A 24500-nucleotide genomic window follows, 5' to 3' on the forward strand; every position below is an offset into this window, starting at 1 on the left:
TATTATGACTCACTTGATTCTAATCAACAGACATCAGCCAAACCACACTGTATCTCAGGACTGCGTGAGTTAGGTTGGGCTACAAATAAAAGAAGGGAGAAAAAAGAAATTGAATGCAAATGATGTGATTGAAAGGGAGGAGTGAGAGTAAAGGTTAGGAGGAAGTAGGTTCCACGTCATTCTGTCATCCACGTATAAATAAACTTCTACAGTGGCTTCCCATGAAGTTTACAACAATGTCCAAAGAGCTTCCTATTTTATATCAGCTGTTCTCACCTCCCCCCTCTCTCATGTGCTCCAGCTATTCTAGCCACACTGGCCCTTTTATCTGTCCTGCAAACATGCCAACATCATTCCCATTATGACGTTCACAAGTGATGGCCCTTTTGTTTGCAAAACTCATCTCTAGATCTGGAGATGACTAACTGCCCTTTCATTATCATCCAGGTCTCATTCCAAATGCAGGGTCCTCGGGGGGTGAGCCAGAGCCACCTGTACAACATTTCCTGAACAACGAGCCGTCTCCAAAGCCATTCATTCATTCACTCATGTGTGCATGTGTTGCCCGTCTGGCTCTCCCACTCTGCTGTAAGCTTCGAGGACAAGGACAAGATCTTATTCCAGAATGTCTCCTCAGTAGCCAGAATAATGCCTGACACCTAATGGCACTTAATCATTATTTGCTTACTGATTATAACAGGGAAAAAAATGCATGCTTTTTACCAAGTGATAAGAACAGTCTGTTCAGAAAGGGCTTTAAAAAGAGCAGTTTATAACTGAAGAACCCCAAGGTCCTGGAAGAGAGTTCTCTTGTGCGTTTTAGGTGCCTGAAGCCTTTGTCCTGTCAGTGCTGGACTCATTGACTATCCCAAGGTGGCAGTTATACAAAGTGCAGAACACAGGTCCCAAGGTTCGAGCAGGGCATCACGGAGCATCAGAAGCCTGGGGTCTAAGAATAATGAGATCCCAGACCTGAAGTGTTGCTATATTCTCCTCTGTAAAATGAGGTAGCATAATTAATTCGAGGACTCCAGGCTCTGATGTAAGGGAGACACTTGGGAACTCCATGCTCCTGGGCAAGGAAGGGGTGTTGGTGTCGATGAGAACTGATGCAGATTCTTCCCGAGGTCTCGAGCAGGAAAGTTCTGCAAGCATGGAAGTCGGATTTTCCTTAGAGCCCAGTAAGCATGCCCCTCAAATAAAGGTTAGGAAATGCCCTTGATTTCGTCTGTTTTCTTTTAAAAGCCTAAACTTTAGAATGTGACCAGCGCATACAGAAAACTAATACATATCCTCTTCGCTGGCTGGTGCTTAATACACACCAATGCAACACACAAAGGAGCTGTCCCTCGTCTGCAGCTCAGCCTAACAGCGGGACAGCACGCCCTGCAGCAAACACGTCATTGCCAGCACTTGTGCTCAAGTACCATGCTTATTTTACCATACAAAATGACCACGGTCAGACATGAGCTTAGGACAGAGCTCCAGTAAAATCAGTGGGATGGAGAAAGGCCTTTTATATATAATAAGGCATGGGAGAATGGAGGTCCGTGTCTAACACAGAGGACTCTTGGTATGGGTTGAACAAATCTGGAGCCAGGGAGGAAGGTTCAGGAGGAATGTACCCTTGGGGCTTGTCATCAGGAGGAAAGGGCTAAGGAAAGAGGAAGGTGTGATGCACAAGCTCTTCCCTGCTCTCCTCCTGACAAAGCTCAGGGGAGAGGAAAAGTCCCCAAGTGGGCATCCAAAGGCGTCCAATATGGGGGACAGAGGTCAACACAAAGGCAGCTACAGGGTGATTCCAATTCTGGCTCGAATATCATGGGCCGCAGGCACTGACTGGCGACACTTTAGGACAGAATATTGTCACTTGATTAACAAATGAAATGCACAGAACTCAAAGGTCAAGTCCGAGTTCACCAAAGCTCACTGCGACAACATGGCACGGAGAGGAAAATCCTTTTGTCAAATGTTTAGGCAACACCAAATATAATGAGGAAAACAAAAGTTAATTTCAATTCAAAATCCATGACGCGTGCAAGAGAAGTTTACATAGGGAAGGTGATAAAATATCAACTATCCATGTTGACAGAAAACCTTCTGAGCACTATTATTATGTTGAGTCACTCTCCAAATGTAAATGTGCCCCCGAAGTATGTATAAGCCAATTCAGATGGAAGCTTTTTTTCTGCCACTAATTTAACAGATTCTGGTTATCATGTTTGTCCCTTAGCACAAAGTAATATTCAGAATAAAATGCCTGCACGTTAAAAATATCAGAGAGGGAAGGCCAGCCAGAGTGGTAGGAGAAACATAATGAAAGCTCCCCAAAACCAGCTTCTTGGGGTGACTGGGCTGAGGAAGATTCAAGAAAATCCTCTCATCAAACCTTTAAGTCTATACAACCTTCCAGAATATACTCCAAAAAATACTCTAAGGTTATTTCTGTTAATGGGAAGAGAATCAGCACCCCTACCTCTCCTCCTAAAAATGTCTAGTCTCACAGGGCTGACAGAACTCACCAGAGAATGTAGCCAGGGACGGTGTCAGAAGGCATTGACAATGAATGCAGCACGACACTCTACCACACAGGTCAGCAAATTTTTTTCTCTAAAGAGCTAGAGAGTGAGTATCCTGGGATTTGCAGACCAAGAGTAGTGTAGCTACTAACGTAAAAATGTTCACTATTCTTTATTATCAAAACTTAAAAACTATTTACGGACACTGAAAACTTAAATTTCATTAGTTTTCACGTGTTCCAAATATTCTTATTCTTTCAATCTCTTTCAACCATTTATGAATGTAAAATTCAATCTTAGCTTGCTGGCTCAGAGTGGGATTCGCCTGAGGGCCCCAGTGTGCAGACCCCTCCTCTCGCAGGCCAAGGGGTGGTGGGGCAGAAACAAGTCAGAAGGTCTGGGGTTGGTTTCCCATCAAAGTTTCTTTTAAACACCATAAATATCAAGCTGCACTGAAACATCCCAAATTCCCTTTGCTTATAACAAAATCAGATTATTTACTTCATCCTGTAGTTTATGTTCGCATCCCAGATTTAATTTACATATCAGCTATAGAGGTTGCATTGGTTGTACACAATAAATGGAGAGACAGGAGCAAAATGGGAAACACACGGATCGATTTCTATTACCCTAACGAGCAGTGGCATTGGGAAAGAATCTGATGGGAGCCGTGTGCTCCAGAAAAGCCAGCGGCCAGCAGCCACCACGTGTAATGCTCTCCTGTTCTTATCTTGTAGGCTTTCATATCGGACTGGGCAAGACACAGCTAATTGTGACACATGCAGGAACAGTGCATGTATTATCTATAGGTATGTCAATGTTCTCCTCTTCCCACTTTGTTATTATGAGTGACAAATGATGTTTACCCACGAATGCAAGAATCATCTGGGATCATGCTGGGGTGATTATATCAGACAAAAAGTAAAGAACCTTTCCTGACCATAATTCTAGGCTGCTTCTAAATACTCAGCCTCACATACAGAATCATGGGATGAGGGAGAGCTTGAACCCACGTATCTGGCAAATGTATCTTAGCAGTGTTTCCAAAATCGGTGTAAGTTTGATGGCTTGCTCCCTCAGAATCGACAGCCATGGACACTGTACTGTGTGTTCCGTAACGGCTGTGAAATATAAGCCCTTCAGATGGTATAGATCAAAGGCTGCAAACCACACTGTATGTGCTAGGAATACCACAGAAAAACCCAATGTGCAGTTTATTTCCTGGGGAATCACCAGGGTTGTGGCACTTATGTCCCTTGGGGCATAAGCCCCTGTCTAGAGCCCTATGGCTGGTCTTCCTGTTTTTCAGTTTGAAGTGCGTTTAGATTACTCACGTTGACAAGAATACAGCAGAAACTTTCAACAAGCAAAAAGCATGTAAGGCTTTTGGCAATAATTTAGGATTTTAAGACATGGTCATGACCTTCAGAGAGGTTACTGTCTTTTTTTTTTTCTTTTTGGAAATGTAATTTTCATAAGCAAAAGATGAGAGCGGTAAGAGATGTTATGATTTAGTTCATTTTTTAAGATTAAGCCTGAAGAACAATTTTACTTGATTTGCCAAATTATCAACAACAAAAAAAAGCTGCACAGTTTTATATCTAAAACTGTATAAAGGAACGCCAATCTCAAGCAAAAAACACCTTCTAAAGAGATCTTCAAAGTTACCACCCTCCTATCAAGAAGGCAGAGACAGGGAGAGGGTATAAATGTCTTAACGATGGCAAAAAGCTTGAGTCCACACAGTCCTGAGTCCATCACATCTCCAATACAGACGGAGCATCCCAGACTGGGCCCCAGGTTCTTTACAAGTAGAGTTGGGTCACCTGGTGACTGGTGTGGTTGCAGCAGAAGAAACCACAGGGCAGACACGAGCTCCAGTACCACCGTAGCAAAGTCCGTCCTGCAGAGGTTCTCAACCCAGGGAGATTTTGCCTCCCGGGGCACATTTGGCAAGAAGGGAGGGAGATGCTCTCAGCTGTCACAACTGGAGAGGTGCTACTGCATCTACCAGGTAGAGGCCAGGGATGCTGCTAACATCCTATGATGCCTAGGACAGCCCTCCACGACAAAGAGTCAGCCCATACAAACTGTCAACCGTGCCAAGACTGAGAAAGCCTGCCTTGCAGGAACCATGGCCTGGTTACGATCTAGTAAAAGGCACACAAACTGCTAAGGCCTCCTGGCTACCCAGAGGGACCCGGCTCCCCTACAGCAGCCCTGGCCCAGCAGGCCAAGATGCCTGATTGCTCAATATTAACAAGGAGGTGAAAATCAAGCACCCAGGCAAGAAACGTCAAGCACTCCAAATACAAACTTATCAGAGATGTTTGGTCGGTGGGAATCTTTTTACTACACCCATATTATGGGAAACAATTTTGAATCAACAGTGAAGGGATGTAAGTGACATAAAATAAAACGCTTTCAAAGAAAAAAAATTGCTTTCACTAAACCAGTCAATTAGGAAAAGAAATGAAGAACTGAGAGCTCCTGGCATAAATATCCTCACCCTTTAGCTTTTGCTACTCTGGGAGCTAAAACTCCTCCAGTCTCCAATGTTATAGAGTCGAAGGGAACCCAGATTTCCAAAGAAGTTGCGAAGAGTGAGCCTGATGATGTAAACCCACTTAACACTTTGTGGGTGACTGAAAGAAGAACTTATTAGCACACTCTCCAATGTAAAGTGAAGTAATTTACATAAATGTAGCTCTAAATCCAGAAGTAACTTACGTTAAAAAAAAAAGTGATTGAACTTAAATCACTTTTTAAAAAGTTAAAAGTGTTAAAGAGTGATTGAAGTTTAAAGAGTTAAAAGTGACTGAACAGTCTGTGAAGGACAGGAATTAGCCTTGAGTGTTACTGTTTAGACGTGGCTCACCCAGCGATCTGTGTGAATCCCAGTACACAGGCCACTGGCTCATTTATCCTAAGAACTGGGAGTTCCAGCACCACAAGAATTTGACAAAATTTAGTAAGACTCACTCACCAGTAGAGGGACTGAGTCACTGCGACCACTCTGCTCATCTCCTGCAAACTGGGGAAACGATGCGTGTCTCTTCATAGAGACCTTGTCATCAAAGATGTGACGGCAGGGACTGTGCCTCTTCAGGAACTGTGTACAGTGGGGGCCTCTACCGCCATGCCACCCTACAGTAAGTAAGCCCCCTCTCTAAGTGAACAGGGCATCCCGGGAGAGGCGGCACTAGAGAAGAAGTGGAGTTTTAGATCGCTCTTTCGGGAAAGTGTTTTAAAATCCCCCCGTCAGAGTGGTAACAGCAACAAAAACTTCCCAACACCCCAACTTCAGCTGCAAAGAGAAGTTACTCGGAAGGCTTAATGGTAACATTTCAGCTGGACTCCCACCGCCCCCAAAAGTAGTCTTCCTGCTGTGAATTCAAACAGAGGTCTCTATATTACTACCAAGTTGAACCTATATATTCGTCAAATTCTGTTTCCCAGTTTTCCTATCACTTTATATAGGATATAATTTAAAATTAGAACTGTCAAAATTTACCAGTTACTCTTGACGTTGGTTACTGACATTAGCAAGAGTGTTCTGTGCACTACAGATAAGAGGAAAGAGAGCTCACTTCTGGTTCACTAATTGAAACACGAGTCAAAAGAGAAATCATAAATGTAAACATGTTATTTGACTCTGAATCATATAACTGTCTTACAATGTACATGGTTTTAAGTTATGCCAGTCTTTTGAGGTGAGGCCCAGATGTCTTCTGTGCCCGTGGTCACGCCCACTGGACTTCCAAGGTATCTGCCACGAACCACACCCATTCTCCTGAGGTTATCTTGTGACAGAACCTGATTTCAGGGTCCTTCTGGACGCCGATTTGCCCCTCCCTTTGCCACACTCAGTACTTCGTAGCGAGCTCCTCTGTCCAAAACATCTAACCCACAGAAATAATTCTCTCTTGCCTCCAGTGTATCTCATTGGTTTATGTAACACTCAAATAAATCACATCGTTTCAATGCTGAGTACAAACGGCATAAACAGATCCAAACCCAGCATCCCCCTGGTGAGCACACAGCTGGAGAAGTGAGGACAGAGGGTCAGGGATCCACAACAGAGGAGCCCGTGTGCCAGGAGCACCCAGCCCCGTGTGGGCGGCAGTTCCATCATGGGGGACACGACGGTGGTGGCTACTCCAGCACCTCGGTGAAGGGGGCATTTATAATCCCATCAGAAAACCAAAGACTGGTACAAGAGAGTGGTGGCTGGCAGTTGTTGATACCTCCAGATAGGTAATTCCCCTTGGGGTTCCCTTCTGCCAAAAAAGAATGGGGAGTGTAGAGCAGGTATCATCCACCCAGATGATTTCTCAGTGCACAGTCAGCCCTGTGATTCAATCCTCAAATGTCAAATGCTTCATGAAGGATAGAGGTTTCTTTGATAGAAAAGCATCCAGAACACAACAGGCCTTGGGTAGAAGAAATCACCTGTCCAGGTGACCCTATAGCAGTGCAAATGGGCAGCCAGAACATCTCAGAGGTGAGCCAGAGGGAGTGTCCAAATTGCAAAGGCTTTTTTTTTTTTTTTTTTTTGTGGTACATGGGCCTCTCCCGTTGCAGAGCACAGGCTCCAGACGCGCAGGCTCAGCAGCCATGGCTCACGGGCCCAGCCGCTCCGTGGCATGTGGGATCTTCCTGGACCGGGGCAGGAACCCGTGTCCCCTGCATCGGCAGGCGGACTCTCAACCACTGCGCCACCAGGGAAGCCCAAAAGGCTTTATGATTTAAGTGCATCTCTTTTCATGGATGACGTCGCAACAAATCCTCCATCAATTCCTGCAAACACCTCTGCAGAGACGATCCCATCAGAAGGGGATGAGTTCAAGCTCGGAGTCCCTGCAGTTGGTTCTATGCCTAGCTCGGCACCCAGGCTCTCAGGTACCAGGGCCTGCACCCTAGACTTCAGGAATGTTCTAAGAGTCCCTGTACCACCATCTCGGCCACTCTTCTGGGTCTTTCCCAGAGGATGCCTGCAGCACCTCAGAACTGAAGAGGTTGAAGGAGTTTCAAAATAGACATTTTAAAATGCCAAAGGCCTGTGGCTGTCCCAGAGCCTGGGCGAACATGAGGGGCCATCAGAGCTGCCAGTTTCCACATGTTGTCATTTGTCATACCTGTTTGCTGGCAGGCAGAGAGCCCTGGAGGTCAATGAATTTGATCCCTCCCACCTTGCATTTAAACACTGCTTTTCACCCAAAACCCAAGGACCCTCTCCGAGCGGTGTAAGAATCCACCACGTTGCCAGTAACACTTGGCCTAGGGACATGCAAAGGGGGCCGTGTCCAAGACACAGCTCCCTGTCATTCTAGCAACGCAAGCCCTTGAATAAATGTGTGCCTTTGCCATGGGTGGCAGTACATATTTCTCTGTAAAAAAATAAGTCTGTCATAGAAAAAAAAAATCAAAGGGACAAAAGATCTTGAAGCAATTTCATGGAAAAAGGGCCCCCAGGACCACAAACAAAAGGTTGTGAAAATCAGCCTGCCTGGGACTGATGTTCAGATAGGGGGTTCCCCAGAGGTTAGGGCTGAGCTGCCATCCTCTGTCTTTGGAGGGGTGTCCATTAGATCTCCAAGTCCTGCATGATTGAAGGAAGGGACCAGGTAGGTCCTTTCTAGCTCTGAAATCCCATGAGTCAGTGATCTACAATTATGAAAGGAATGGATCTGAGAACTTCAGAAGAAAGTCTACACGGAGATAAAAGTTTGGGCATCCACAGGGCATTTCTCAACCAAATAACATCCATTCCCGTATTGGCAAATCGATTTACAAAGAGCCAAAACAACCATCCTTGGGCAATGGATTGCCCTGCTTCCTAGACACTGAAACCCAAGCATCGAAAGTGGTATCTTCCATCAGCGGGAATTTGGAGGTGGTTGACATGACTACAGTTTTTGTTTCCTAACCTGGACCAGTTGTGAAATTCTAATTTAAGACCATCTCAGCATGAAACAAGATAACAAGAGATACAAGTTTTAGTTTTCTGTAGTAAAACTTTTCTGGCTTATCATCCATAGTTCCTGTCAAAATAGGCTGTAATTATTTCAGAAAATGTTTGAAGGATAAAGTACTAATATAATATAAGCAGTTGAAATCCTTTGTATCCACCCTATCTCCGTAGGTCCCTTGTCAGACTAATCTGATGAGTCACGCTAACTGATGATTCATCCTTTGTTCAGATTTTGTTTCAAAAAGGAACAATGCAACATACCATTTCCCTGCTTTACTGAAGTGGTTAATTCGTAAAATAATACCACAACAAAATGGCTTGAATTCAAATTTGTGCATTTTTATGAGGATAGCCTGTGCTAACCTCAGTTCAAAGGCTTTGGGGAATGAAAGCGAGCTTTGAAAGATAATGATAATGATGATTCAGACTAATTAAGTAGAATCTTTACCAGAATTTAAATCTTCCTGTAAAGTATTAGAATTCCTACCATTAGTTCCAAGTCCTAAAACACCTGTCCCCTTCAGGAGGACACTGCCCGCAGCTGCATCCTTTCTGTATCATCAGGGCCACCCACAGCCAGCCTCAAGTGACACTAATAATTATGCAGTGAATCTGTGAGTGGACTTGGCCCCCAAGGGAAGGGAACACTGCCCGTCTGCCTATCACTTTGTTTTCAACACCCCAAAGGGAGGGAGTTTGCAGGATGCCCTGTTGTCTATGTTGTATTTTCATCTTTTGATATGATTCATGGATGGTCAAGGATAGATAAAATTTCAAACAACTGTTTTGATAAAGTACCCGAGTCCCTTCCATTTGGTGCTTCTGTGCATTTCCTCAGCAAGCATTTTTCATGAAACTCCTAGGAGATGAGGGGCATGGTCCCACACACCGGGAGGTGGGAGGAATCGGTGATCTGGCTGAAGACAACCCCGTAGAACCCCTGCCGTAAGACCTTTTAACAACACAGTGATAACAGGGAACCTTCTGTACCGAAGGTGTGGGCCACAGACACAGTGAAGAAAGGCAGAGGACGGGGAGATAAAGGCAACCAGGGTGTTCCACCTGGGGACAGCTGACGCAGAGGAGAGAGGACCATCTTGGAGGGGTAGCATCTTGGGGAGGGTTTAGATGTGTTCTGTAGAACACCTCCCCAACCCCCCAGGCTAGAGGGTTGGAAACAACCGGAAGGATTAAGGGGAGAAACAGCCAGAGGATTTCCAAGGATGAAAGGGGATGCCTTGCTGCTGGCACATAAGCATGTAGCTTTACAGCAGCTGGGGAACTTTCCAGTGCATCGAAATCTTTAACTGTTTATCAAGGAAGCTCCCAAATTCTGCAAGGTCCTTTCCAAAATGGTTGGAAGGTTTCAGGAAAGATGAGAAAAACACCCTAATAGTATGAGATGGAACAAGGAATTCACAGAATTAATGGTTTGCATTTTCTCAAATCATCAATAGAAATTCACTGCATCACCAATATGAACACAAAATAGAAGGCCGCAAAGATTCCAGACAAAAATGTGCATGGAAATGTCACTGATTCCAGAGTATCGCAAAAAAGGAGCTGCAATCAGGACAGCCACCAGAACTGGACGCCTCGAAACTAATGAAGTCTTATTGTTAAGAGAGGTAATTGCATTTGTATGCAGAACCCGGGCCAGGTCTAGCCTGTCCAGAGCCCACCTGGAGCGGAATCTTTGCTGCCTTTGTCATTTAGTGATTCTCTCTTAGTGGAAGTGGCCAGGCCAGGTCTAGCCTGTCCAGAGCCCATTTGGAGTGGAATCTTTGCTGCCTTTGTCATTTAGTGATTCTCTCTTAGTGCAAGTGGCCAGGCCAGGTCTAGCCTGTCCGGAGCCCACTTGGAGCGGAATCTTTGCTGCCTTTGTCACTTAGTGATTCTTAGTGGAAGTGGCCAGGCCAGGTCTAGCCTGTCCGGAGCCCACTTGGAGCGGAATCTTTGCTGCCTTTGTCATTTAGTGATTCTCTCTTAGTGGAAGTGGCCAGGCCAGGTCTAGCCTGTCCAGAGCCCACTTGGAGTGGAATCTTTGCTGCCTTTGTCATTTAGTGTTTCTCTCTTAGTGGAAGTGGCCAGGCCAGGTCTAGCCTGTCCGGAGCCCACTTGGAGTGGAATCTTTGCTGCCTTTGTCATTTAGTGATTCTCTCTTAGTGGAAGTGGCCAGGCCAGGTCTAGCCTGTCCAGAGCCCACTTGGAGTGGAATCTTTGCTGCCTTTGTCACTTAGTGATTCTCTCTTAGTGGAAGTGGCCTTTGCAGGCCTGTTTCCGATCACCACCGCTTGTGCATATTAAATTCTTTACCAACGTGAGCTGATGTGGAGGAAATTAGCTTTTGTCTAATACTTAGTGTTCTGCTCCTAGTATTTACAGTGACTGATGGGGCGGGAGGAAGATGCCAGAAAGGATTTCCTTGGATAATACGTTAGACGATGTTGTTCTGATGTAAGGAAATATGTTTTAATAAAGTAAATTAAATGTTAGGAAAAAAAAATGACTTAACAGACCTCAAAATTCTCCTTGAAAATTCCCCAAACCAATAATCCAAGTTTTGTCTATTCCATTAGAATTATAAAAATATATTCTTTCTTTTTCCCCAATATGAAAGGATCAGATTTTAGTCATCTTTAGTGACCTTTTACTAACCTTTAGTATCAGAAAGTCTGTGTAACTGATGACAGCTGTACAAGTGAAAACTGATTACTCACCTCAACATATTCTTTGTAAAGCAATTAGTTAAAAATTATTCAGCAGAGACAGGTTCATTACACTGAGAGCCCTCCTCTTAAGACCCTCAGAAGTCAAAATTAACGAGGTAGTCACCTATGTCCAAAACAGGGTGAAGGAGTTACATTGTCAGTGTCATGAGCAAGTCAGTGTAATTCACGTTTAGACAACCATGTAGATTTTGTAGCCACCTATGTCCAAAACAGTGTGAAGGAGTTACATGGTCAGTGTCATGAGCCAATCAGTGTCATTCACTTTTAGACAACCATGTAGATTTTTCTACGAGCTGGATACAGCATCCAGTCCTTACCTGGGTGCCCTCAGCATGTAAAATTCCTTGGGGACTCAATGACAAAAGAAACCACCTAGGGTTTGCTGCAGTCACTCAGCTGACTCTCCTGCCCCATCAGCCGCCTTGAAGGAACTGATCCCACAGACAACACATCCCTGGAGGTGTGGTAGGGAACCCGGGGGTTTAGACAGGTCACCAGTGACACCATAAGACATGCACAAGAAGCTCATGGCTTTCTGGCCTATGCACTGAGAATTGTCACTGCTCCATAACCTCTATCTCTCTGCTCATGTCAGAATAGGGGAAGCTCCTGAGAGCGTCAGCAACTCAGCGTTCTGGGCTGGTGGCTCAGAGGGGCCGGGTTGCTCTGCACTTTAGCTCAAGCACTGTGACCCCAAGTCATTCCTCTCTGGGCAACAGGTTGTCCACCCTCAAGATGAGAACAGAAGACAAGTTCACGGGCAAGATCTCAGCCGACCGGACTCAGGTCACCTGGCTGGGTGTTCCAGCCCTGGCACCTGAAGGACCCACGACAAACAATTTTGGAGAGTCCTGTGTTTTCTCCTTTTAACTGCAGTTACAATGCACGTCCTGCTCAAAGATTAAAAAAAATAATTGTGTGCTCTTTGTTGAGGCCAGGGACAGCAGTGAACTGGCAGTCCACATTTAATAATTATCCATCCCTTCTAAATATAATGTCTGATCTTGATGGCTTGCTAGAAGTATGACATCAGATATGCTTAATACACATGTGACACTGTTAGTGATCTGGTCCCTTTCTTACTCGAGAAATGATTATCGTTGGAGGTTATAAACAGCACTTGAGTCTTTCTGCCTCAACCTCTCTGTGGCGCAAAATTACAGGAGGCTCAAACGCAGTTCCCTGATCCCTGTGCATCTGGCCAGCCCTCAAATTTGGGCACTTAGATGAAGCCCAGGTGCCAGACCACTCTTTGTATTCCAGAGGAGTCACAGATAATAAAGATACCGAGGATGGAGCTTCAGTCAAGCATAAAAGGAAGGACTGTCCTCCCGCGTGGTCAGGCTACGTACCACGATGTATTCAGAAAGGTCACTGTCTATAACTTTGGATACTTTGGAATATACTTTATAGCTAGGATAACTGGCTAATGTTTTGCTTTTTATAACCATAACCATAATTTCCTTGCCATAGGCCATCACGAAAAGGGGCTAGATCTTATAGTTCAGGTATTAGTATTATTGAATACCCATCTATTTTTGGTATTTTAAATCTTACAGTGACTCTGTAAACTTTGATTAGGCACCTACTGTGTGAAAGAGTGGCAGAAGCAGCATTCAGAGTTATGATGAATCATTTCTATGTTCAAATTATTAATACTGGAAACTACTGGAACAAGCTCCATATATATACACAACAGGTATATAACATATGGACATATTTTGTGTACATATGTTCGTTTTGATGAGTAAGTTATAACTAGACAACAGAGGCAGCATTCTGCTGAGACTGGACGTGAGGGGATTCGGGTTCATCAGTTTATTTCAGTTCAGTAAACAAAGAGGTCACGTGCTGAGTCTCTCACTGTATTAAAGGCATCACAGATGCCGCTGAATTCAACATGGTCTATCCCTCGATGCATTTCACAGAACTGAGAAAAAGTAGCTATGATCCAACATGAGCCAGAAGTGCTCTGATAAAAATGTGCAGAGACCCTAAGCAGTATGGACCAGAGGAGTTGGACAGGACGGAGGGGCGGGCACATGTGGTTAGTCTAGAAAATCCACAGAAGGAAGAGGCAACAAGTGCCCTCGGTTTAAAGGATGAGTGGAAGTTTTGTCAAGGAGTTTCAGGTTTTCCTAAGGTAACTCTGGTACTTGGAAAACGCGTTAGGGCAGGCGAGAGATGGAGAGACGAAGCACTGGACGGCTGTTTCAGTGGCCAAAGTGAAAACTGCCTAAGTTCTTTGGGGGCAGAGGAAGGCGCTGGAGATTGCTGAGGGCGGCTGCATGGTACCCAGCTGATGGAAGCAGGCGGGAAGGGTGAGTCCAGCTAGATGCCAAGGTGCCCGGCTTGGCAGCTGAGTTTGGGAAGACAGAGCAGCAGGCTGGGGAAACGATCTGATTCTGGACATGCCGGATGGATGGGGCCCCTCAGTAGTCACACGGAGATGCGTCCAGGGAAGTCTGATGGCTATTTTGGGTCCTGGTTCTCCCACTGCCTAAAGGCACAGCCGGGACCACATATGTAAACTGAGGCTGAGAAGTAAATAAAAAGAGATGTGCCTGGTTCACCAGGCTTGCAAGGGAGACAACCCAGCCTGTAACTTGGAGCCTGACTTTCAGCTTCTTCTGAACAACAGTGTCATCCAAGGCGCTGACGTGAAGCCAGCCGGACATAAAGCACTGCATTTTGAGGACACTGTGAGAGCCATCGCACGCCCCAGCGAGCTGGCTGCCCTGAGTTTGCCTGAGTTTCCGTGCAGGCGTGGTGGCTCCATGGAGCCCCCTGGCGGTAGGCGTGCATCTCCACTGTCATTTCACAGCCCGGGAAGCTCAGGTCCCTGAAGGTGGGATGATGTATCCCCAGTGGCAGAGCGTGGGTCAGTCAGAGCCACAGCGAGCACCGGGGACTCTGCGATCTGATTCAAAGAAAATTAAAAACGGAGGCCTCCGCTCTGCAGTCCACTGAGCCCCGCCAACACTGTCAAGGTTGGAGAAATCAGAGATTTCGGGTTTTCTTCCAGTCCAGAAAACACACAAGTGCCTGGGAGCCGAACTCACCTGCTTTTAACTCTTCACTGCTACACCCAGGGGACTGGAGAAAGGAACGTTCTAAACCCATTTCCCCTTCAATTAACTCAAGGAGCTGGCGACAGCTTGCTAAGGAAACTGTGGCAGGGCCCGGGTATTTATAGGAGCAGCAGACAAGCAGAGCATCCGCTGGAGATGCTGGGACCACGCTCCTCTGCAAAATCGCATGAAGTCGTGGGGAGAAGTGTTACTACAAAGCCCAGCAGAGACGCCGGGAAGCAAATAAAGCTGGTGCCAGCTGACAGAGCAGCCTGAGGTTCAGAGCAGATTTTTATTCCTTTGGAAATGTAGAGTAATAGTTCTGTAAGCAAAGTCCCGACACATACAACTTCTATTTTCAAGAGAAAAAGAGTAACCAAAAAATGCAGCCTGCAGCCCGTGGCTTTAATCCTTCATCACCGTGAGCCACGTAGATATGGCCAGTGGCTTTCGGTGGCACGCCTGGCAGCACGGCTTCAGTTACCACGGAGCTCTCAACACAAGCATTTTGTTGGATGGACGCAGGCAGGGGAAGGAGAGAGATAAAACGTAAATAATGATAGCTCCCGGGGATTTATATCTTGTCAACAGCCCCAGCAGTCCTGGGGCCGTTCTGGATCACCCAGCACAGTCTGCAGTCTGCGTTGTACCTCAGGCACTAAAGGAGAGAACAGCCAGCGTAGCGGAGGCTGGCCCGGCTCCAGTCCCTTCACACTCAGGCTCAGACTCTCTAGAGTCAGGACGTTTTCCAGGCTGCTTATCCTCGGACGTGCAAGTGTTCCACGCGATGCGTGTGTCCCCTCGACGGTGCGTTACAAACGCCAGATCTGGCCTGCAGGAGGCGGGCGGTACCAGCAGCAGCCTCCAGCCTCGTTTGCGGCTGGACTCTGAGACCCTGGACCTTGCAGGAAGCTGTGCCAAGCCCCAGCCGAGTCCTAAGAGGTGAGGACAAGGTCTAGAGGCCAGACTTGGAACACACACACTCCTGTCTGCCTGTGCAGTGAGGGCAAGTCTCTAAGCTGGAGCTGCTCTGGGAAGGCTGGTCCAAACGGCACAGGGCAGGTACGCTGCCCTGACGGAGCTTAGAAGCAGCATCATGCAGAAAACCACAGCAGGGCCTCCAGCCCACAGGAAAGGTGTAAAGGGAATCAAAAGACTCCCGGGTTCCAAGTGCACAACTGGCCACACCCTGCTGACCCCACCCATCTTAAGATTTTACCACAGACTCTTCCAGAAAAGGGGAAGCCAGGAGTAGAAGCGGGGGAAGCAGGCTCCAAACAGATCCTGGTGTGTGTTTTACGACAAAAGTTTCAGCATCTTCTTCGATTAAGTTCTGAGAGAAGGGAGCCGGGCCACAGATTCCACCAGGAGTGGGTCCAACAGCGCTGCCTGGGGGAGAAGCCCTGTTTACCGGCAGTGAGGAGGGGGCTCGATGTGGGAGACAAGAGCAAGGGGGCACAGCCAACATCACCGACCAAGACAGGGCAGCTCAGCGCAACGGGGACGAAAGCCGAGACGGGACTTGTCTTTTACAGCCCAGGCGTTAATTCTGTAAGTATTACGTAGGCAACTGCCGCGATTCAGGCCGTGCTGTAGGTGCTGGGAGCAGAGACGGGACAATACTCACCCCGTCACAGCAGCTGCATTTGGGGGACGGAGGCAAAATGATACGGAGATAAATGCAATCATCTGTCGTGAGTGCCAAGAAGGAAGAAAGGAGCGGAGTGGGGGAGCTTTCAGAAGGCGCTAGAGAGTAAGGAGGTCACGTGGGCCTGGGGACAGAGGGGCACGGAGTGGCCAGGACACGTCCTCCAGACAGGGGAGAAAGCGACAGCCCTGAAGACGGTGACGGTGCCCACATGCACCGTCTGCCGGGCAGCTGCAGCCAACCCCCGCCAACACGCCCCCCGTGTCCCTCCGATCGGGGTGGAAGCCCAAATCGAGGGCCATCGCTTCTCCACGGGGCAGCACCCCCCCATCCCCCGCTCCCAGGCCCTATCTGGACAGCTCGCTGTGTTAAACAGGGAGGGGCTCTGGACACAGAGTCCAAGTGCCCTCGACTGTCCACCGCTGGCTTCTGTCCAAGTCCTCTGTGCGGACCAGGGCAGCAGGTGCTGCTTTATTCTGGCCATTTGGCTGCTAAGACCGAAGGGCCCTTTGCTCTGTGTCAGCTAGAGTCGGCCAGACGATTAACCTTCGGACACTGCCCTCTCCAGCCGGCTGTCTGCTTCCGATCGACCCCGGTGACTTGGTGTGCTCCTCCCTAAAGGAGAAAAGCCCCCCAGTGGAAAGCACTGGACAGAGCCACGCTATTCCTACCTGACAAGCAGGTGCACTGCAACTTGGGGTTACAGACCGGGAGGGAGGTGCAGGGCTCAAGGTCACCTCACTGCAGGCATCTCCCAGCGGGCGCTCACGGCCACTCACACTCCCTCCACGAAGAAGCCAGCTTCCGGCGGCAGCTTCTCAGTCGTGGGGGACGGCAGACAGGAATCAACTGACAGGTGAAGTCGAGTCATTTTGTTAACAAGAACTCACATGAGGTTACGCTGTGATCACAGTGGTGGTTCTGTGGTGTGATAAACTGGTTAATAACGGGGTTCCCAAGGTAGGAGCTTAATGGGAATTCAGTAATCACAGGTACCCAGGACCGTACTGTGAGCCCAGGAAACGCTAGCACCCGCCCTCTGGTCTAGTAACACAAAACCTATCTGGGCCTATTGAGGTGGTTATGACCTGGAGAACATGCTTCCAATGCTAACCAAGTACCTCGACAAAATTACTCTTTGGTACCTAAAATACCATATTGGATGCTCTACTATCTTACAGACTCAATGGCAAGGTTCTTGTTTTCCTTGTTAAATGTCCAAGCTGAAGAGTTCTTGAATAGGTATTTCTTAATCATTGTTAGCTCTTGTCCCCATTATACAATTAGAGACCAACAAATAAATGATAAGGAGAAAATAATACCTGAATTGCATCTTATAGTTTAGGAAACTCTTTCTTTCAGGAGAGAGAGAGTGGGGAGGATCCTTACCATTTTTCAGTAAGATACCAGGACAGTAATTATGATACCCCTTCAAGTGAAGGAAACCGAACCTCAAAGAGGCTAAGGGATTTATCTGAGCTCCCACTCACCACCACCCCCCCGCTCCACAGCATAAGATGAGAAAGCCAGGATGCAAATCCCTGTTCTTCCTACTGAAGCAATAACTGAGGCTCGTGTTTCACAGAGGCAGCATGTTCTGAGATTTGCACTTTTCACAACTGTCCCCAAGAGGAACCATGACTATATTATCCCCTGTTCTAGATTAGCAAGTCATGAGTTCACGGGGTTTTATTCTATTTCCTATAAACTGCAGCGTAACTCAAAGAGGCCCTTTGAAATGAGGGGAGAAAAATAATTTTTGTTTTGGCAACAGGGGGAGAACTAGCCATAAACTTCTCTGACAATATTTTTAATTTTTTCACTAATACAGTCTTTGATGATAAGAAAAATGGAACAGTGGATTTAGAGCATACAACGGTCCATTAGATGGGTCTTGAACTTGTTTTTAAAACTCCAGATAATACAGCTTTGCTGTTTTTGTCTTTTCAAAATGTCAAAATGTAGCTGGGATTAATGGTTCTCTAAATCAATAGGATATCATGTTTGTAAATGGTTTACGGCTCCACTGGATATAAAATGTTGAGCTCATGTATTATCATCACTGCTGAGCCTTCAGTGAAATCTACTGACGTTTCGACTGGCATCCAGAGCAGAAATGGAAGAAGCACAGAGTGGGCATGTCCGGAGGCCTGGCGTGATGCAGCACCCAGGTTCAAATTCTAGGGGTACAGGCAAGGCAACCAAAAGGGAGGCGAGGCCCATTGCCCCTGGGCTGATCACAGAAGAGTGGCACTGGAGCAGGGGGGTCCTACCCAAAGTTAGGGGGTCAGCAATGGTCCTTTCCAAAGCCATGAACGGATGGGAGGACTCTAGGCCAACTGCAGCATTCTCAGGAGAAATTTCCTAAGACACAAGATATACTTAAGAAAACCAGCTTTAACCCTGTCGTTCTAACACAAACCCTATCACTACTGGCAAATGTCCTTCCTCATGGCTACATGTTTGCACACTATGGCTTCGGCCGTGTAATTACAGTTTTGTTACTTTCACCGAACGCTATCTATCTTTTTGCCTGGAAAACTATCTCTGCGAACAACTGAGTGATATTCAATGGTGTTGGCTTGATAAAACGCACTCTTTTCCCCAATGTTGGATATTTGGGCTCTTACCAGTTTTTTAGGCAGATGAGATTTTGCAAAGGAGACCAGAAGCCAAGGTCACTTCACTTTACAACTGTTTCAGGTGAGATAAATGGTTTTCTCTGACCTTGTGAAAAGTTGCACAGAGCTTCCAAATACCTGGTGTACATGCACTAAGATGACCCCTGAACACTCATATCTTCGGTTACCTGTCTCATGAAGCACATGTGTGCAGTCTATGGACAAGCAAAAGGGTTACTCACGTGTCACATTTCTCATTTCAATAAACACAGTCTATGCTTTCACCCCAACTGTGTACATTAATAAAACTTCAAAAGTTGGCAATGAAGGCAAATAAGTTATTTTTCAAAGAAAATGAAACTTTTTGAGATAGTTCACAGTGACGGAGCACTAAAACATATTATTATAGCCAATTGCTTAATACTGAACCGTCAAATGGCATTATAAACATCATCTGAATGATCATTACCCTGCTGGGATGGCACCAAATTCTGCTGTCTCTAAGGGAGCTCTTTATATAGGAAAGACCAAGCACTAACTTCTTCCCTCTCTTTTCTTTCTAGTGTGGAGCTAGATTTTAAGCAGCAAGAAGACAAACTCCAGCCAGTTCTGAGGAAACTCCATCCTTTCGAGGAAACTCAGGTCGCACACTCGCCTTACTCTCAGGAGACTTACTCAACTCCCAAGCAAAAACCCAAAACTGAATCTAAAAAGCACGGACGATGGAAACTCTGGTTCCTTTAAAACTCATGGTGTTTGGAGTCTAAAGGCCGTCTTTAAAACCCACTGGAGTTCAAAGTAAATCCTTTTCCAAAACGAATAGGACGGAGTGAACTGTGGGTGACTCGGACGCCACCAGTTCTCACCCTGCTTACCAAAAAGGCCTTTGTAACAGATCAACTCACAGAAGCGAAGTAGTACATGTCACACCTTGCCAGCTGTTCTTTGCAGTTCGTGGATGTGGGATGTAAAACCGGAAACGAAACTTAACATAGTCAAAGATGATAAGTAAAATTTCTATGCCCGCACCCCAGATCAGCAAGGATTATGTTATCGACCTGCAGAACGTCAGGCTGTCACTCTGTAACACAGCTAAAACTCATAATTATTTTCAAGCCTTTATTTTTTTTTTAATACTGAGAAGAAAAAGTAGCCCTTGCATTTGCAAAGGACTTCATTTTTACGTTTGATTTTGCAAATAAGCGGGGGGCGAGTGCAATTTTCAGCACATCAAATTCCGGAGAAAGCACAATTTTTTTCAAGTGGTCGGAGACCATGAATAATCTCTAAAATGTGACTATATGTATATTTGCCTCATGTGCTGTAGCGCTAAGCCAAGTGACATCTCAGCGTCACACTGACACCTCAAATTCAGTGTTTGCTTCAACTCCAGACCGGTGACATGCTTACTGCTCATCCTCCAAATGCCCAGCAGCCAGGAGTCCCCCAAAGTCAGGACATGCCTTTAATCACTGCAAGTTGACAGGGTCAGAGCTATCGGACACTAAGCTTTCATAGATCTCATTTTTAATCTTTTGGTACCCAAAGGCCAAATGATAAATCCTGGCAAGAATTTGAAAACACACGTAGAGATACACAATGGATAATACAGTCACCAATAAATCACAGGCGTTCTCTGCCACCAGAAAGTGTTTCTGTGCATCAATCTCTGAGACACTGTTCATCACGAAAGCTCAGCCAGACGTTTTATACAATTCGTTATGCTTTGTAACAACTGTAGAAGATCTGACCATCTCAAAGAGAAACCGCGTGCTTAGTTTAGCTGCTACCAACAAACCAACAAACGTCACCTACATTTAACCTATTAGTGAGTTGTACTAAATGACATACCTAGGGGAAAGCTGTGAATCAAATGTTTTTAGGTCTTTTTTAAATAAACCATGACACTTCGAGTTCTCTTTTGATTACACATTGCAATATAAATCTTAGTTCCTTTATTTTTTCACTCATTCCTTTGCACCTTTGCAAGTATCTTTTTATAGAAATCAAAAGCCCCTAGTCTATTAAGGACTCTTGTCTATCAAGTTTTGGCTTTTCACAGTAGGAAGTGGGGATCTTCTTTTGACTTTTTTTGGTTCAACTTTAATTTTGAGTCGTTTGTGAATGTACAAGGAAACCGAGTCTTCTGGTCTCTGTCCAACCGTTTCTTATCTAATCTCGTGCTCACACGCACACCTCACTGACCAGATGCCAATACGGTGGTCGGCCTTAGTGAAAGGATCTACCTGCGTTTCTCAGACTGGAGCTATTTCTTGCCACGCATTTTCCTCCTGACTCAGTAGCAAATCTATTTTCGTTCTAAGTGTTTTGATTCTAGAAAGACCTTAGTGGACTTGAAAAAAAAAGTGACAGGAGTATCTCATGTAAGCATTCTTTGGGGGCTACTCAAGCTATATCACAGATGTGTGCTTTAATTAAAAGAAAAACACGCATCTTTTGTGGACACGATACATGAGGATACAAATCCTTGAATATCAGTTAACAGAACTGAGAAATATTTTTGTGCAAGAGGAAGGCTACGGTGATCCTATACCATGAAGGAAGTGCAATTGTTTCATGTAGCGATAAAATTTAAAAAAATGTGTTTCATGTATTTTCTACTCTTTTTAACTAAAGTTATAAAAAATGTTTGCAACAAGCTATCTCTCCTTGTGTTTTCAAAATCCCGGCTAACTCAGTGAATTGAAATAAGGGTGTTTGCAGCTCTCTGATTAGTACCATAATTCCATCTAAACAAGAGGACATCTAGTAAACAAAGTAACATCACTGTTTGAAAGCAGTCTAGACAAAAAAAAAAAAAAGTTAATATTTTCAGAATCAAAAAGGAAACTGAAGATAAACAAATTCCTATTTAAAAATGAAACTGTCTTCAGAATAGAAAAAGAAATATTTTCAAACTCATTTCATAGTTTAACTGCAATGTGTCCTAACAGATGATGACTCTTCTCTTAGAAAGATTTAAGTAAAATCTTTGATACAAAACCAAGGTAAAAAGTACCGTGTTCCCTCATATGTAGATGTACACATGGCATTACATATAGAGATTAAATTATTATACTTGTCACTAAGTTCTTTATTAATTTTTAAATAAAAAAAAATCAAAGGTCATGTTTTGTGTGGCTATTAATCTTATTTCGTGGTTTCAATAATTTGGTAAAAAAGAAGTAATCTGAGGAGATAATAATAAAGGAAAGATGTTCAGGCTGAAGAGAACTCCGTCGGGTCTTTGGGAGAGGGGAAGGGGCGTGGGCACTGCCTGCTGGCCTGGTCTGGCTGGGGAGGGGGCAGGGCTGAAATCCAGCTCAGACTCAGTTGACCAGACCATGCACCCTGGCATGGGCTTCAGCTGCCAGGAGAACAGGATGGCTTTTAAGGGCAAAGGGCACCATACACAGCAGGATCTGGCTGAGGTCTAACTTTTAAAGAACCTCCAGGGGACAACTGAACTCACTGGTGTTTCCAGGGCAAATCCTGCCATGCCCCCCTCGAGACAGATTCTCTCTAGATCATCCATCAAGCAGGTCCGCAGCCCCAGGGGGTCGGCCACCTCCTTTCTTTCTTCTTCCCTCCCCGGGGTGGGAGACCAGCGCCCCAGTGGGACTGAGCACCCTGCCTCTCCCACGGAGACCAGCCCAAACCAACCTCCTCTCCCAAGGGAGAGGGCCCCCTGGAAACTTAGGAGAGGAGAGGTCACCAACCCCTTTCCTGGGCTCTGCAATAGCAGAGTCCACTTGCAAGGTGCGGGAGCAAGGATGGGGCTGAGATGGAAGGCTCCCCCTGCCTCACAAGTTCCTCTGGGGAAAGAAGTGGGTGAGTGCAGCTCAAGTATAGGATAGAGAGGAAGACCCAATGCCCGGAGCACTGGGGGAAAAAACTCCAAGTCACAGTCTACAGGTATCTGTGAGCCGAATACTGGTGTGGCCTCAGGGGTCCTCTCTTATCGATAACTAGATCCAACAAAGGGCATTCTGCCACAGAGGTGCCCACCAGTCATTCCGAAAGTGTGCGACTAGCCTCCAAGGAGAGGTCCCAGGCCTCTGTATCTGGTCCTTCGATCTCAGACTCTCCCCCAAAGCAGAATTAAATGGGGGAGAAAATCAAGGTGTGGGGAAACCTTGCTATCTTGGAAAGGGCATATGAAGTTGGCAGAAGTTTCCCGCATCCTGTGAGGTTGCCAAGGTGTCCGCTGCCATGGAGACCTGAGGTGTGGCAGAAATGCCATCGTCATTCATGGACCCACACCAGGCCGACTCCACTCTCCAACAGCAACAACGAGCACGCCTTGCAAAGCCTTTCTCCTTGGGGTACCGTCATAGGCAGGGCAGATACACAATCCTCAATTCCAACTCAGAAGACACACCATTAAATTCAAGTGCTTGCTTTGTGCTTCTTACTGAAGAGAGCAAGGACAACATACAAGAAACGGGCCACGAACTCCTCCATTCCACCCTGTCTGTGAGGGCACAACACGTTTACAAGGCCCACCACAGCTGGAATGAGTCTTTGGGGGCATTTTTATCAGCGAATAAAATGTGACGTGACTAGTAAGGAAGACAGAGTCACTGGTGCAGTGTCACCTAAAGATAATAGCAGCTGACTCGACATTGACATGTCTCCTTTTATCTAGAAAAGCTCTACCACTGGCACATTTGGCATGGGATAAGTGTGCAACCAACTTATTTACCGGAAGAGAAGAACTATATGATTCAGAAATAATGTTCTGTTCTGTGAACTAGGGATAACTCATCGTGCTATAATGCGCAGCATACGTTTTGGCAGATGAGAAGGTCATATGCAAGCAGCGTAATGCCTTTTAAGGAGCTCAGTAATTAATTTAAGATACGGTTTGGGATGAATATGCAAGAACTGCACAGCATATTCTACCCAGGTAATGATATGGCTTTCATTTCCTCTGCAGTAAACCCACAGTCAGTGACCAACCTTGAAAAAAGGCCACAGAAACATGTGAAAGGCAGGAAAAATTGCTATACTGATACCATATGGAAATGAATTTATAAAGTCATCACAACTCACACGTGTACCTGTGATAGGATGATTTTCTGGAAGTCAGATGTTTCCTAAGTAGGTTTATTAACAAACATACAAGTTAGAGACACTTTTTGCAACACTCATAGAGAAAAACCAGACACTGTCCACTTGAAACTTTTATAATGCGTTGCTTTCTCTTGCAAGGCAAGATTAAGGATAGCATTTTGTTAAAAGCACATTCATACATAACGTCCATTAGAATAAACATCGCAAAACAAATGTTCGTGCATGGGGAAATAACATCTTTGTGTAAATATTTGGTGACGAGTCTTGGTAAAAGGGGGTCTTTTACAGCATCTTTTAAATGAAGAAGTATGTCAGGTCATTATAAATCATGCAGGCTCAAAGAAATCAATGGACTTGCACGGGCAGCGTCTCTTCCCCACCAATGGTGCCCCTGTCACGATGAAACACACCGCACCCATCTACGTCCCCTACAGCTGGTGTTCGGAGTAGAAACAAAAGAATTTCCATCACTTGAGTCTAGGGAATCAAGAGGTCTGGTGGTCACAAGAGCAAGCGGAAAATGCAGGAAGAATGTTTCCCTTTCCTATGCCTACTTCTGTGGATTTTCCAAGGGAACCTTTCTTTTGAAGAAGGCCACATTTTCCTTTTCGTGAATTAGTAATCTTCAGTCTTCTGGTGTGTATCCAGGCCATAGAAAAACCTTTAGAAGTCCTTCTCACTCAGTTACATTTTTAAAGGACCCACGAACAGAATGTAAATCTAATTATTTGAAAGAGGCGGCAGAGGCTAATATCACAAGAGAAGGAGGGTCACGTGTCCTACTCATCCTGTCTGCTCTCAACCCAGCTTTGTTTACAGCACCTACTCCAGCAAAGACACAGGCATGTGTGTGCTGGGG

The 24500-nt window shown here is 45.7% G+C and overlaps 2 protein-coding genes across 3 annotated transcripts in view; one reads left to right on the forward strand and one right to left on the reverse strand.

Annotated features, from left to right (window-relative positions):
- The window catches only part of INSYN2A (inhibitory synaptic factor 2A), a 38720-nt gene extending 19266 nt beyond the window's left edge, over positions 1 to 19454 (forward strand). Inside the window, exons 2-3 of the mRNA XM_081220509.1 lie at positions 3257 to 3328; positions 19129 to 19454. Of these exons, the coding sequence (XP_081076635.1) occupies positions 3257 to 3328; positions 19129 to 19309 (253 nt within the window). The 3' untranslated portion in view covers positions 19310 to 19454. The remainder of the gene's footprint in view (positions 1 to 3256; positions 3329 to 19128) is intronic.
- DOCK1 (dedicator of cytokinesis 1) overlaps positions 1 to 24500 on the reverse strand; it is a 535086-nt gene that overhangs the window by 298889 nt on the left and 211697 nt on the right. The gene's annotated exons all lie outside the window — the stretch shown is intronic.

The sequence above is a fragment of the Mesoplodon bidens genome (genome assembly GCF_964165515.1).
Source record: "Mesoplodon bidens genome assembly, chromosome: 1".
NCBI classification, from domain to species: domain Eukaryota; kingdom Metazoa; phylum Chordata; class Mammalia; order Artiodactyla; family Ziphiidae; genus Mesoplodon; species Mesoplodon bidens.